Raw genomic sequence first — 15,179 nt, 5'->3', positions numbered from 1 at the left:
AACCATGAGGAGAAGGTTTAGATCTTCACTGGTGGTCACCACGAGGTCTTTCTGATGGTGGAAACCATGAGGAGAAGGTTTAGATCTTCTCTGGTGGTCACCACGAGGTCCTTCTGATGGTGGAAACCATGAGGAGAAGGTTTAGATCTTCTCTGGTGGTCACCGTGAGGTCCTTCTGATGGTGGAAACCATGAGGAGAAGGTTTAGATCTTCTCTGGTGGTCACCACGAGGACCTTCTGATGGTGGAAACCATGAGGAGAAGGTTTAGATCTTCTCTGGTGGTCACCACGAGGTCCTTCTGATGGTGGAAACCATGAGGAGAAGGTTTAGATCTTCTCTGGTGGTCACCGTGAGGTCCTTCTGATGGTGGAAACCGTGAGGAGAAGGTTTAGATCTTCACTGGTGGTCACCACGAGGTCTTTCTGATGGTGGAAACCATGAGGAGAAGGTGGAGATCTTCTCTGATGGTCACCACGAGGTCCTTCTGATGGTGGAAACCATGAGGAGAAGGTTTAGATCTTCTCTGGTGGTCACCGTGAGGACCTCCTGATGGTGGAAACCATGAGGAGAAGGTTTAGAGCTTCTCTGGTGGTCACCACGAGGTCCTTCTGATGGTGGAAACCATGAGGAGAAGGTGGAGATCTTCACTGGTGGCCACCACGAGGTCCTTCTGATGGTGGAAACCATGAGGAGAAGGTTTAGATCTTCTCTGGTGGTCACCGTGAGGTCTTTCTGATGGTGGAAACCATGAGGAGAAGGTTTAGATCTTCACTGGTGGTCACCACGAGGTCCTTCTGATGGTGGAAACCATGAGGAGAAGGTTTAGATCTTCTCTGGTGGTCACCGTGAGGTCTTTCTGATGGTGGAAACCATGAGGAGAAGGTTTAGATCTTCACTGGTGGTCACCACGAGGTCCTTCTGATGGTGGAAACCATGAGGAGAAGGTGGAGATCTTCACTGGTGGTCACTGTGAGGACCTCCTGATGGTGGAAACCCATGAGGAGAAGGTTTAGATCTTCACTGGTGGTCACCACGAGGTCTTTCTGATGGTGGAAACCATGAGGAGAAGGTTTAGATCTTCACTGATGGTCACCACGAGGTCCTTCTGATGGTGGAAACCATGAGGAGAAGGTTTAGATCTTCTCTGGTGGTCACCGTGAGGTCCTTCTGATGGTGGAAACCATGAGGAGAAGGTGGAGATCTTCTCTGGTGGTCACCATGAAGGGGTTTCTGATGGATCTGTTGGTGGAAACCACGAGGAGAAGGTTTAGATCTTCTCTGGTGGTCACCGTGAGGTCCTTCTGATGGTGGAAACCATGAGGAGAAGGTGGAGATCCTCTCTGGTGGTCACTGTGAGGACCTCCTGATGGTGGAAACCATGAGGAGAAGGTTTAGATCTTCTCTGGTGGTCACTATGAAGAGGTTTTTGATGGATCTCATGGTGGAAACCATGAGGAGAAGGTTTAGATCTTCACTGGTGGTCACCGTGAGGACCTTCTGATGGTGGAAACCATGAGGAGAAGGTTTAGATCTTCACTGGTGGTCACCGTGAGGTCTTTCTGATGGTGGAAACCATGAGGAGAAGGTTTAGATCTTCTCTGGTGGTCACCGTGAGGACCTTCTGATGGTGGAAACCATGAGGAGAAGGTTTAGATCTTCTCTGGTGGTCACCACGAGGACCTTCTGATGGTGGAAACCATGAGGAGAAGGTTTAGATCTTCACTGATGGTCACCACGAGGTCCTTCTGATGGTGGAAACCATGAGGAGAAGGTTTAGATCTTCTCTGGTGGTCACTGTGAGGACCTCCTGATGGTGGAAACCATGAGGAGAAGGTGGAGATCTTCTCTGGTGGTCACCACGAGGTCCTTCTGATGGTGGAAACCATGAGGAGAAGGTGGAGATCTTCTCTGGTGGTCACCGTGAGGTTTTTCTTATGGTGGAAACCATGAGGAGAAGGTGGAGATCTTCTCTGGTGGTCACCACGAGGACCTTCTGATGGTGGAAACCATGAGGAGAAGGTTTAGATCTTCTCTGGGGGTCACCATGAGGACCTCCTGATGGTGGAAACCATGAGGAGAAGGTGGAGATCTTCTCTGGTGGTCACCGTGAGGTCTTTCTGATGGTGGAAACCATGAGGAGAAGGTTTAGATCTTCACTGGTGGTCACCACGAGGTCCTTCTGATGGTGGAAACCATGAGGAGAAGGTGGAGATCTTCACTGGTGGTCACCACGAGGACCTTCTGATGGTGGAAACCATGAGGAGAAGGTGGAGATCTTCTCTGGTGGTCACCGTGAGGTCCTTCTGATGGTGGAAACCATGAGGAGAAGGTTTAGATCTTCTCTGGTGGTCACCACGAGGTCCTTCTGATGGTGGAAACCATGAGGAGAAGGTTTAGATCTTCTCTGGTGGTCACCACGAGGTCCTTCTGATGGTGGAAACCATGAGGAGAAGGTTTAGATCTTCTCTGGTGGTCACCGTGAGGACCTCCTGATGGTGGAAACCCATGAGGAGAAGGTTTAGATCTTCTCTGGTGGTCACCACGAGGACCTTCTGATGGTGGAAACCATGAGGAGAAGGTTTAGATCTTCAGTGGTGGTCACTGTGAGGACCTTCTGGTGGTGGAAACCATGAGGAGAAGGTGGAGATCTTCTCTGGTGGTCACCACGAGGTTCTTCTGATGGTGGAAACCATGAGGAGAAGGTTTAGATCTTCTCTGGGGGTCACCACGAGGTCCTTCTGATGGTGGAAACCATGAGGAGAAGGTGGAGATCTTCACTGGTGGTCACTGTGAGGACCTTCTGATGGTGGAAACCATGAGGAGAAGGTTTAGATCTTCTCTGGTGGTCACCGTGAGGACCTCCTGATGGTGGAAACCATGAGGAGAAGGTTTAGATCTTCTCTGGTGGTCACTGTGAGGACCTTCTGATGGTGGAAACCATGAGGAGAAGGTGGAGATCTTCTCTGGTGGTCACCGTGAGGTCCTTCTGATGGTGGAAACCATGAGGAGAAGGTTGAGATCTTCTCTGGTGGTCACCACGAAGGGGTTTCTGATGGATCTGATGGTGGAAACCATGAGGAGAAGGTTTAGATCTTCTCTGGTGGTCACCGTGAGGTCCTTCTGATGGTGGAAACCATGAGGAGAAGGTGGAGATCTTCTCTGGTGGTCACCACGAAGGGGTTTCTGATGGATCTCATGGTGGAAACCATGAGGAGAAGCTTTAGATCTTCTCTGGTGGTCACCGTGAAGGGGTTTTTAATGGATCCGATGGTGGAAACCATGAGGAGAAGGTTTAGATCTTCTCTGGTGGTCACCGTGAGGTCCTTCTGATGGTGGAAACCATGAGGAGAAGGTGGAGATCTTCTCTGGTGGTCACCGTGAGGTCTTTCTGATGGTGGAAACCATGAGGAGAAGGTGGAGATCTTCTCTGGTGGTCACCGTGAAGGGGTTTTTAGTGGATCCGATGGTGGAAACCACGAGGAGAAGGTTCAGATCTTCTCTGGTGGTCCCCACGAAGGGGTTTCTGCTGGACCCCGTGGTGGAACTCCATGTGAGGTCTTCTCCTGAGGTTGTCCTCTTGCAGGTGGGGTCGCTGGCGAGAGATTTTATGCCACGGGCGGTTCAAACGTCGCCTTTCGGAACGGGACGTGGAGACCATCTGCCGCGCCATTTTGGTTTATTGTCTTCTCCACTACCGCGGCGACGAGAAGATCAAAAGCTTCATTTTGGACCTCATCAGTCCGACGGAGAACGGAAATTCCAAAGAACTCCAAAACCATTCCGGTAAAAAACTCCATAAAACCTCAAAAAAACTTTGAAACCTCAATGTGGACCTTCTCAGGAGGTCCATAATGACGTCTTCTTGGTGGTTTCTTCAGGACTTTCCATCCCGGTTCCTCGGGGGCGGAAGGGGAAAAAGGTGAAGACCCAAAGTTCTTTTGATGTCCACAAAGCGGAGTGGATCCCAAAGTACGATCCCGACGCCCTCTTCCAGGATGAGAGCTACAAGAAACATCTCAAACATCAGTGTAACAAGTAGGTGGGAGGGGCCACCACCGCTTCTGGAAGGTTCCGCGGGTCTTCCAGAAGGTTCTTCTGGTGGTTTAGAAGGTCCTTTTGGTGGTTTAGAAGGTCCTTTTGGTCTTTTAGAAGATCTTTTGGTGTTTTAGAAGGTCCTTTTGGTGTTTTAGAAGGTCCTTCTGGTGTTTCAGAAGACCTTTTGGTGTTTCAGAAGGTTCTTCTGGTCTTATAGAAGGTCCTTCTGGTGTTTTAGAAGGTCTTTCTGGTCTTTTAGAAGATCTTTTGGTGTTTTAGAAGGTTCTTCTGGTGTTTTAGAAGGTCCTTTTGGTCATTTAGAAGGTTCTTCTGGTCTTTTAGAAGGTCTTTCTGGTGTTTTAGAAGATCTTTTGGTCTTTTAGAAGGTCCTTTTGGTCTTTTAGAAGGTCCTTCTGGTGTTTTAGAAGGTTCTTTTGGTCTTTTTGAAGGTCCTTTTGGTCTTTTTGAAGGTCCTTCTGGTGTTTCAGAAGATCTTTTGGTCTTCTAAAAGGTCCTTCTGGTGGTTTAGAAGGTCCTTCTCATCTTTTAGAAGATCTTTTGGTCTTCTAGAAGGTTCTTTTGGTCTTCTAGAAGGTTCTTTTGGTCTTCTAGAAGGTCCTTCTGGTCTTTTAGAAGGTCTTATGGTGTTTTAGAAGGTCCTTCTGGTGTTTTAGAAGGTCCTTTTGGTCTTTTAGAAGATCTTTTGGTGTTTCAGAAGGTCCTTTTGGTGTTTTAGAAGATCTTTTGGTCTTTTAGAAGGTCCTTCTGGTGTTTTAGAAGGTCCTTTTGGTCTTTTAGAAGGTCCTTCTGGTGATTTAGAAGATCTTTTGGTCTTTTAGAAGGTCCTTCTGATCTTTTAGAAGATCCTTCTCATCTTTTAGAAGGTCCTTCTGGTGATTTAGAAGGTCCTTTTGGTCTTTTAGAAGATCTTTTGGTCTTTTAGAAGGTCCTTCTGGTGTTCTAGAAGGTTCTTTTGGTGTTTTAGAAGATCTTTTGGTCTTCCACAAGGTCCTTCTGGTCTTTTAGAAGATATTTTGGTGTTTTAGAAGGTCTTATGGTGTTTTTAGAAGGTCCTTCTGGTGTTTTAGAAGATCTTTTGGTGTTTTAGAAGGTCTTTTTGGTCTTTTAGAAGGTCCTTCTGGTGATTTAGAAGATCCTTTGGTCTTTTAGAAGGTCCTTCTGATCTTCCCGAAGGTCCTTTGGCCCCTGGAGGTCCTCAGCCCACCCATAACTCGGCTCCTTCAACGTCTTCTTTCTTCTCAGGGTTCTCCTGAGGGTTCGGATGCTCTACTACCTCCGGCAGGAGGTCATCGGTGACCAGGCCGAGAAGGTGCTGGCGGGGGCCGTGGCCAGGTGAGTCCTGGGACCTTCTCCAGGGGCTGCTGGAGGTCCTCCAGGTCCTCTTTGAGGTCCTCCATGTCCTCTTTGAGGTGGTTTGAGGTCCTCCAGGTCCTCCTTGAGGTCCTCCAGGTCCTCTTTGAGGTGGTTTGAGGTCCTTCAGACCCCTTCTGAAGTGGTTTGAGATCCTTCAAACCCATTTTGAGGTCCTTCAAACCCCTTTTGAAGTGGTTTGAGGTCCCTCAAACCCATTTTGAAGTGGTTTGAGGTTCTTCAAACCCACTTTGAGGTCCTTCAAACCCACTTTGAGGTCCTTCAAACCCACTTTGAGGTCCTTCAAACCCATTTTGAAGTGGTTTGAGGTCCTTCAAACCCCTTCTGAGGTGCTTAGAGGTCCTTCACACCCACTTTGAGGTTCTTCAAACCCCTTCTGAAGTGTTTTGAGGTCCTTCAAACCCACTTTGAGATCCTTCAAACCCACTTTGAGATCCTTCAAACCCATTTTGAGGTCCTTCAAACCCACTTTGAGGTCCTTCAAACCCATTTTGAGATGGTTCGAGGTCCTTCAAACCCACTCTGAGTTGATTTGAGGTCCTCCAAACCCCCTTGGAGGTCATTCAAACCCACTTTGAGGTCCTTCAAACCCCTTCTGAGGTGCTTTGAGGTCCCTCAAACCCCCTTGGAGGTCCTTCAAACCCCCTTTGAGATCCTTCAAACCCACTTTGAGGTCCCTCAAACCCATTTTGAGGTCCTCCAGACCCCCTTGGAGCTCCTCCAAACCCCCTTGGTGGTCCTTCAAACCCCCTTGGAGGTCCTTCAAACCCATTTTGAGGTCCTTCAAACCCCCTTTGAGGTCCTTCAAACCCCCTTGGAGGTCCTTCAAACCCCCTTGGAGGTCCCTCAAACCCCCTTGGAGGTCCCTCAAACCCCCTTGGAGGTCCCTCAAACCCCCTTGGAGGTCCCTCAAACCCCCTTGGAGGTCCCTCAAACCCCCTTGGAGGTCCCTCAAACCCCCTTGGAGGTCCCTCAAACCCCCTTGGAGGTCCCTCAAACCCCCTTTGAGGTCCCTCAAACCCCCTTTGAGATCCTCCAAACCCCCTTGGAGATCCTCCAAACCCCCTTTGAGGTCCCTCAAACCCCCTTTGAGGTCCTTCAAACCCCCTTTGAGGTCCTTCAAACCCCCTTTGAGGTCCTCCAAACCCCCTTTGAGATCCTCCAAACCCCCTTTGAGGTCCTCCAAACCCCCTTTGAGGTCCTCCAAACCCCCTTTGAGGTCCTCCAAACCCCCTTTGAGATCCTTCAAACCCCCTTTGAGGTCCCTCAAACCCATTTTGAGGTCCTTCAAACCCATTTTGAGGTCCTTCAAACCCCCTTTGAGGTCCTTCAAACCCACTTTGAGATCCTTCAAACCCACTTTGAGGTCCTTCAAACCCCTTCTGAGGTGGTTTGAGGTCCTTCAAACCCACTTTGAGGTCCTTCAAACCCACTTTGAGGTCCTTCAAACCCACTCTGAGGTCCTTCAAACCCATTTTGAAGTGGTTTGAGGTCCTTCAAACCCCTTCTGAGGTGCTTTGAGGTCCTTCAAACCCACTTTGAGGTCCTTCAAACCCACTTTGAGGTCCTTCAAACCCACTTTGAAGTGGTTTGAGGTCCTTCAAACCCCTTCTGAGGTGCTTTGAGGTCCTTCAAACCCACTTTGAGGTTCTTCAAACCCATTTTGAAGTGGTTTGAGGTCCTTCAAACCTCTTCTGAGGTGCTTTGAGGTCCTTCACACCCACTTTGCGGTTCTTAAAACCCCTTCTGAGGTGCTTTGAGGTCCTTCAAACCCCCTTGGAGGTCCTTCAAACCCCCTTTGAGATCCTTCAAACCCACTTTGAGGTCCCTCAAACCCATTTTGAGGTCCTCCATACCCCCTTGGAGCTCCTCCAAACCCCCTTGGTGGTCCTTCAAACCCCCTTGGAGGTCCTTCAAACCCATTTTGAGGTCCTTCAAACCCCCTTTGAGGTCCTTCAAACCCCCTTGGACGTCCCTCAAACCCCCTTGGAGGTCCCTCAAACCCATTTTGAGGTCCTTCAAACCCCCTTGGGGGTCCTTCAAACCCCCTTTGAGGTCCTTCAAACCCCCTTTGAGGTCCTTCAAACCCCCTTGGACGTCCCTCAAACCCCCTTGGAGGTCCTTCAAACCCATTTTGAGGTCCTTCAAACCCCCTTGGAGGTCCTCCAAACCCCCTTGGAGGTCCTCCAAACCCCCTTGGAGGTCCTTCAAACCCCCTTTGAGATCCTCCAAACCCCCTTGGAGGTCCTTCAAACCCACTTTGAGGTCCTTCAACCCATTTTGAGGTCCTTCAAACCCCCTTTGAGATCCTTCAAACCCACTTTGAGGTCCTTCAAACCCACTTTGAGGTCCTTCAAACCCACTTTGAGGTCCTTCAAACCAGTTTTGAGGTTCTTCAAACCCACTTTGAGGTTCTTTGAGGTCCTTCAAACCCCTTCTGAGGTGGTTTGAGGTCCTTCAAACCCACTTTGAGGTCCTTCAAACCCACTTTGAGGTGGTTTGAGGTCCCTCAAACCCCTTCTGAAGTGGTTTGAGGTCCTTCAAACCCCCTTGGAGGTCCTTCAAACCCACTTTGAGGTCCTTCAAACCCCTTCTGAGGTGCTTTGAGGTCCTTCAAACCCACTTTGAGGTTCTTCAAACCCCTTCTGAGGTGCTTAGAGGTCCTTCAAACCCCTTCTGAAGTGCTTTGAGGTCCTTCAAACTCACTTTGAGGTCCTTCAAACTCACTTTGAGGTCCTTCAAACCCCCTTTGAGATCCTTCAAACCCACTTTGAGGTCCTCCAAACCCCCTTTGAGGTCCTTCAGACCCCCTCTGAGGTGGTTTGAGGTCCGTCAAACCCACTTTGAGGTGCTTTGAGGTCCTTCAAACCCCTTCTGAAGTGGTTTGAGGTCCTTCAAACCCACTTTGAGGTCCTTCAAACCCCTTCTGAGGTGATTTGAGGTCCTTCAAACCCACTTTGAGGTCCTTCAAACCCCCTTTGAGGTCCTTCAAACCCCCTTTGAGATCCTTCAAACCCACTTTGAGGTCCCTCAAACCCATTTTGAGGTCCTCCAAACCCCCTTTGAGGTCCTTCAAACCCCCTTGGAGGTCCTTCAAACCCCCTTGGAGGTCCTCCAAACCCCCTTTGAGGTCCTTCAGACCCCCTCTGAGGTGGTTTGAGGTCCGTCAAACCCCTTCTGAGGTGGTTTGAGGTCCTTCAAACCCACTTTGAGGTCCTTCAAACCCACTTTGAGGTCCTTCAAACCCACTTTGAGGTCCTTCAAACCCATTTTGAGATGGTTTGAGGTCCTTCGAACCCACTTTGAGGTTCTTCAAACCCACTCTGAGGTGCTTTGAGGTCCTTCAAACCCCTTCTGAAGTGGTTTGAGGTCCTTCAAACCCCTTCTGAGGTGGTTTGAGGTCCCTCAAACCCCTTCTGAAGTGCTTTGAGGTCCTTCAAACCCACTTTGAGGTCCTTCAAACCCCTTCTGAGGTGCTTTTGAGGTCCTTCAAACCCCCTTGGAGGTCCTTCAAACCCATTTTGAGATCCTCCAAACCCCCTTGGAGGTCCTTCAAACCCCCTTTGAGATCCTTCAAACCCCCTTGGAGGTCCTTCAAACCCCCTTGGAGGTCCTTCAAACCCCCTTGGAGGTCCTTCAAACCCCCTTTGAGATCCTCCAAACCCCCTTTGAGGTCCTCCAAACCCCCTTTGAGGTCCTCCAAACCCCCTTTGAGATCCTTCAAACCCCCTTTGAGGTCCCTCAAACCCATTTTGAGGTCCTCCAAACCCCCTTTGAGATCCTTCAAACCCATTTTGAGGTCCTCCGAACCCCTTTGGAGCTTCTTTGATCCCCACTCCCCCTTTTTTTCCTCAGCGAGATCGACATTTGGTTCCCTCTGGTGGAGCAGTTGGAGGTCCCCACCTCCTGGTGGGACTCCGAAGCCGACAAATCCCTCCTCATCGGAGTCTTCAAACACGGTAGAAACCAAAAGAACTCTTTTTTGGGGGGGAAAGATGGCGGTTTTGGGGGTTCCCCGCGTGACTCCGATGGCTCTTTTCCGACGCCGTAGGTTACGAGAAGTACAACACCATGAGAGCGGATCCGGCGCTTTGCTTCCTGGAGAAGGCCGGGCGCCCCGACGACAAAGCCATCGCCGCCGAGCAGCGCCTCGACGTGGCCGAAGGGTCAGTTCGGGGGGTTGGACCCCATTTTGGGGGGGTTGGACCCCATTTTGGGGGGGTTTGGATCCATTATTGGTGATTTTGGCCCCATTTTGGGGGGTTTTGACGCCACTATTGGTGGTTTTGACCCCATTTTGGGGGGTTTGGCCCCATTTTGGGGGGGTTTGGCCCCATTTTTGGTGGTTTTGACCCCATTTTGGCGGGGTTGGACCCCATTTTGGGGGGGTTTGGATCCATTTTGGGGGGGGTTGGATCCATTTTTGGGGGTTTTGACGCCATTTTTGGGGGTTTTGACGCCACTATTGATGGTTTTGACCCCATTTTGGTGGTTTTGACCCCATTTTGGGGGGTTTGGATCCATTATTGGTGGTTTTGACCCCATTTTTGGGGGGTTTGGACCCACTATTGGTGGTTTTGACCCCATTTTGGTGGTTTTGACCCCATTTTGGGGGGTTTGGATCCATTATTGGTGGTTTTGACGCCATTTTTGGTGGTTTTGGCCCCACTATTGGTGGTTTTGACCCCATTTTGGGGGGTTTGGACCCCATTTTGGGGGGTTTGGATCCATTATTGGTGGTTTTGGCCCCATTATTGACGGTTTTGGCCCCATTTTTGGTGGTTTTGACCCCATTTTGGGGGGTTTGACCCCATTTTGGGGGGGTTTTGACGCCATTATTGGTGTTTTTGACCCCATTTTTGGTGGTTTTGACCCCATTTTTGGTGGTTTTGACCCCATTTTGGGGGGTTTGGATCCATTATTGGTGGTTTTGGCCCCATTATTGACGGTTTTGGCCCCATTATTGACGGTTTTGGCCCCATTTTTGGTGGTTTTGGCCCCATTTTGGGGGGTTTGGACCCATTTTTGGGGGGTTTTGGCCCCATTTTTGGGGGTTTTGACGCCATTATTGATGGTTTTGACCCCATTTTTGTGGGTTTTGGACCCATTTTGGGGGGTTTGGCCCCGTTTTTGGTGGTTTGGACCCATTTTGGTGGTTTTGACCCCATTTTGGGGGGGTTTGGCCCCATTTTGGGGGGTTTGGATCCATTATTAGTGGGTTTGACCCCATTTTTGGGGGGTTTGGACCCATTTTGGGGGGTTTGGACCCCATTTTGGGGGGTTTGGATCCATTTTTGGGGGGTTTTGATCCCATTTTTGGTGGTTTTGGCCCATTTTTGGGGGGTTTGACCCCATTTTTGGTGGTTATGACCCCATTATTGGTGGTTTTGACCCCATTTTGGGGGGGTTTGGCCCCATTTTGGGGGCTTTGGATCCATTATTGGGGGGTTTGGCCCCATTATTGATGGTTTTGGCCCCATTTTGGGGGGGTTTGGATCCATTATTGGTGGGTTTGGCCCCATTTTCGGGGGGTTTGGACCCATTTTCGGGGGGTTTGGACCCATTATTGATGGTTTTGGCCCCATTTTTGGGGGGTTTGGACCACATTATTGGTGGATTTGGCCCCATTTTTGGTGGTTTTGATCCCATTTTGGGGGGGTTTGGACCACATTATTGGTGGATTTGGCCCCATTTTTGGTGTTTTTGACCCCATTTTTGGGGGGTTTGGACACCATTTTGGGGGGTTGGATCCATTTTTGGGGGGTTTGGCCCCATTTTGGGGGGTTTGGCCCCATTTTTTGGTGGTTTTGACGCCATTTTTGGTGGTTTTGACCCATTTTTGGGGGGTTTGGCCCCATTTTCGGGGGGTTTGGATCCATTATTGGTGGTTTTGGCCCCATTTTTGGTGGTTTTGACCCCATTTTCGGGGGGGGTTTGGACTCATTATTGGTGGTTTTGACCCCATTATTGATGGTTTTGACCCCATTTTGGGGGTTTTGACCCCATTATTGGTGGTTATGACCCCATTATTGGTGGGTTTGACCCCATTTTGGTGGTTTTGGCCCCATTTTGGGGGTTTTGACGCCACTATTGGTGGTTTTGACCCCATTATTGATGGTTTTGACCCCATTTTTGGGGGGTTTGGCCCCATTTTTGGGGGTTTTGACCCCATTTTGGGGGTTTTGACCCCATTTTTGGGGGGTTTGGCCCCATTTTGGGGAGTTTGGCCCCATTTTCGGGGGTTTGGATCCATTTTTTGGTGGTTTTTGACCCCATTTTTTGGGGGGTTTGACCCCATTTTGGGGGGGTTTGGATCCATTTTTGTTGGTTTTGACCCCATTATTGATGGTTTTGACCCCATTTTGGGGGTTTTGACGCCACTATTGATGGTTTTGACCCCATTTTGGTGGTTTTGACCCCATTTTGGGGGGTTTGGATCCATTATTGGTGGTTTTGACCCCATTTTTGGGGGGGTTTGGACCCATTTTGGGGGGTTGGATCCATTTTTGGGGGGTTTGGCCCCATTTTGGGGGGGGTTTGGACCCATTTTTTGGTGGTTTTGACCCCATTTTTGGGGGGTTTGACCCCATTTTTGGGGGGTTTGACCCCATTTTCAGGGGTTTGGATCCATTTTTGGGGGGTTTGGCCCCATTTTTGGGGGGTTTGGATCCATTTTTGGTGGTTTTGACCCCAGTTTTGGGGGGTTTGACCCCATTTTTGGTGGTTTTGACGCCATTATTGATGGTTTTGACCCCATTTTTGGGGGGTTTGGACCCATTTTGGTGGTTTTGACCCATTTTGGGGGGGGTTTGGATCCATTTTTTGGTGGTTTTGACCCCATTTTTGGTGGTTTTGGCCCATTTTTGGGGGGTTTGACCCCATTTTTGGTGGTTATGACCCCATTATTGGTGGTTTTGACCCCATTATTGATGGGTTTGGCCCCATTTTGGGGGGGTTTGGCCCCATTTTTGGGGGGTTTGGCCCCATTTTGGGGGGGTTTGGCCCCATTTTTGGGGGGTTTGGCCCCATTTTGGGGGCTTTGGGTCCATTTTGGGGGCTTTGGATCCATTATTGGTGGTTTTGACCCCATTATTGATGGTTTTGGCCCCATTTTGGGGGGGTTTGGATCCATTATTGGTGGTTTTGACCCCATTTTGGGGGGGTTTGGATCCATTTTTTGGTGGTTTTGACGCCACTATTGGTGGTTTTGACCCCATTTTTGGGGGGTTTGACCCCAGTTTTGGGGGGTTTGACCCCATTTTTGGTGGTTATGACCCCATTATTGGTGGTTTTGACCCCATTATTGATGGTTTTGGCCCCATTTTTGGTGGGTTTGACCCCATTTTTGGTGGTTTTGACCCATTTTTGGGGGGGTTTGACCCCATTTTTGGGGGGGTTTGGACCCATTTTTGGGGGGTTTGGATCCATTATTGGTGGTTTTGACCCCATTTTGGGGGGGTTTGGATACATTTTTTGGTGGTTTTGACGCCACTATTGATGGTTTTGACCCCATTTTTGGGGGGTTTGGACCCATTATTGATGGTTTTGACCCCAATTTAGGGCTCCCAATCCTCATCCCACTCCATTTTGGGGTCAAAACTCCTTCATTTTGGGGTCAAAATCCCTCCCTTTTGGGGTCATCCCCTCCATTTTCTGTCAAAACTCTCCATTTTGGGGTCAAACCCCTTCATTTTGGAGTCAAAACTCCCCATTTTGTGTCAAATCCTCCATTTTGTGTTCAAACCCCTCCATTTTGGGGCCCAAACTCCCCATTTTGGGGTCAAAACTCCCCATTTTGGGGTCAAAACTCCCCATTTTGGGGTCAAACCCCTTCATTTTGTGTTCAAAACTCCCCATTTTTGGGTCAAACCCCTCCATTTTGGGGCCCAAACTCCCCATTTTGGGGTCAAAACTCCCCATTTTGGGGTCAAAACCTCCATTTTGTGTTCAAAACTCTCCGTTTTGGGGTCAAACCCCTCCATTTTAGGGTCAAACCCCTCCATTTTGGGGTCAAAACTCCCCATTTTGGGGTCAAAACTCCCCATTTTGGGGTCAAACGCCTCCATTTTGTGTTCAAAACTCCCCATTTTTGGGTCAAACCCCTCCATTTTGGGGTCAAACGCCTCCATTTTGTGTAAAACCCCTCCATTTTGTGTAAAACTCCTCCATTTTGGGGTCAAACGCCTCCATTTTGTGTCAAAACGCCCCATTTTGAGGTCAAACCCCTCCATTTTGGGGTCAAATCCCTCCATTTCAGGCTCAAAACTCCTCACTTTGATGTCAAACCCCTCATTTTGGGGTCCCCCCTCATTTTCGGGGTGCCGATGATGCTTTGCCATGCTAATACCGACCGTTGGGATGAGTTCAATCCTTCTCTCTGAGGCCCCCGCGGAACAAAATGGATCCATTTCCTTCATTTTAGGCTCTTTTGCTTCATTTTGGGGCCATTTCAGCCCATCTGAACCTTCTGCTTTTTGGGGGGACCCCCCCAAAACCTCTCTCCCCCCCCCTTTTTTTCTTCCCCCCCCCCCCCGTGTGGACTTTGAGGACCCGGAATACAAACCTCTGCCGGGATCGGCAAAGGATGCGGATGAGGAGGTGAGTGGGTTTTGGGGGGCTGGGAGGGGATTTTGGGGGGATTTGAGGGGATATAAGGCCATTTTGGGGGGCTGGGAGGGGATTTTGGGGGGATTTGAGGCCATTTTGGGGGGCTTTGGGCTCTTATAGGGGGAGTTGGGGTTCCTAAAGGGGGTTTTGGGGGGCTGGGAGGTGATTTTGGGGGGATTTGAGGCCATTTTTGGGGGGTTTTGGGGTGATTTGAGGCCATTTTGGGGGCTTTGGGCTCCTGTAGGGGGGTTTTGGGGTGATTTGAGGCCATTTTGGGGTGATTTGAGGCCATTTTGGGGTGATTTGGGCTCCTATAAGGGGTTTTGGGGGCTGGGAGGGGATTTTGGGGGGATTTGAGGCCATTTTGGGGGGGCTTTGGGCTCCTATAGTGGGTTTTGGGGTGATTTGAGGCCATTTTGGGGGGCTTTGGGCTCCTGTAGTGGGTTTTGGGGTGATTTGAGGCCATTTTGGGGGGCTCTGGGTTCTTATAGGGGGGGTTGGGGTTCCTATAGGGGGTTTTGGGGGATTTGAGGCCATTTTGGGGTGATTTGGGCTCCTATAGGGGTTTTGGGGGCTGGGAGGTGATTTTGGGGGGATTTGAGGCCATTTTGGGGTGTTTTGGGCTCCTATAGGGGGGTTTGGGGTTCCTATAGGGGGTTTTGGGGTGCCGGGAGGTGATTTTGGGGGATTTGAGGCCATTTTGGGGGGCTTTGGGCTCTTATAGGGGGGTTTGGGGTGATTTGAGGCCATTTTGGGGGGCTTTGAGGCCATTTTGGGGGGCTTTGGGCTCCTATAGGGGGTTTTGGGGTTCCTATAGGGGGTTTTGGGGTGCTGGGAGTGGATTTTGGGGGATTTGAGCCCATTTTGGAGGGATTTGGGGCCATTTTGGGGCATTTGGGGCCATTTTGGAGGGATTTGGGGCCATTTTAGGGGCATTTGGGGCCATTTTGGAGGGATTTGGGGCCATTTTGGAGGGATTTGGGGCCATTTTGGGGGGGATTTGAGGCGATTTTGGGGGGATTTGAGCCCATTGTGGGATTTGAACCCATTTTGGGGGCATTTAAGGTGATTTCGGGGGGATTTGAGGCCATTTTGGGGGTGATTTGGGGCCATTTTGAGGCGATTTAAGGCCATTTTGGGGTGA

At 50.0% G+C, this 15,179-nt stretch overlaps 1 protein-coding gene across 1 annotated transcript in view; it reads left to right on the top strand.

The window, feature by feature from the left end:
* CHD8 (chromodomain helicase DNA binding protein 8) overlaps positions 1-15,179 on the top strand; it is a 73,774-nt gene that overhangs the window by 45,674 nt on the left and 12,921 nt on the right. Inside the window, exons 24-29 of the mRNA XM_054053102.1 lie at positions 3,585-3,784; positions 3,880-4,036; positions 5,300-5,389; positions 9,284-9,387; positions 9,480-9,594; positions 13,963-14,026. Of these exons, the coding sequence (XP_053909077.1) occupies positions 3,585-3,784; positions 3,880-4,036; positions 5,300-5,389; positions 9,284-9,387; positions 9,480-9,594; positions 13,963-14,026 (730 nt within the window). The remainder of the gene's footprint in view (positions 1-3,584; positions 3,785-3,879; positions 4,037-5,299; positions 5,390-9,283; positions 9,388-9,479; positions 9,595-13,962; positions 14,027-15,179) is intronic.

The sequence above is a fragment of the Cuculus canorus genome, chromosome 39 (genome assembly GCF_017976375.1).
Source record: "Cuculus canorus isolate bCucCan1 chromosome 39, bCucCan1.pri, whole genome shotgun sequence".
NCBI lineage: Eukaryota > Metazoa > Chordata > Aves > Cuculiformes > Cuculidae > Cuculus > Cuculus canorus.
This window is presented reverse-complemented; position numbering and strand designations above follow the sequence as displayed.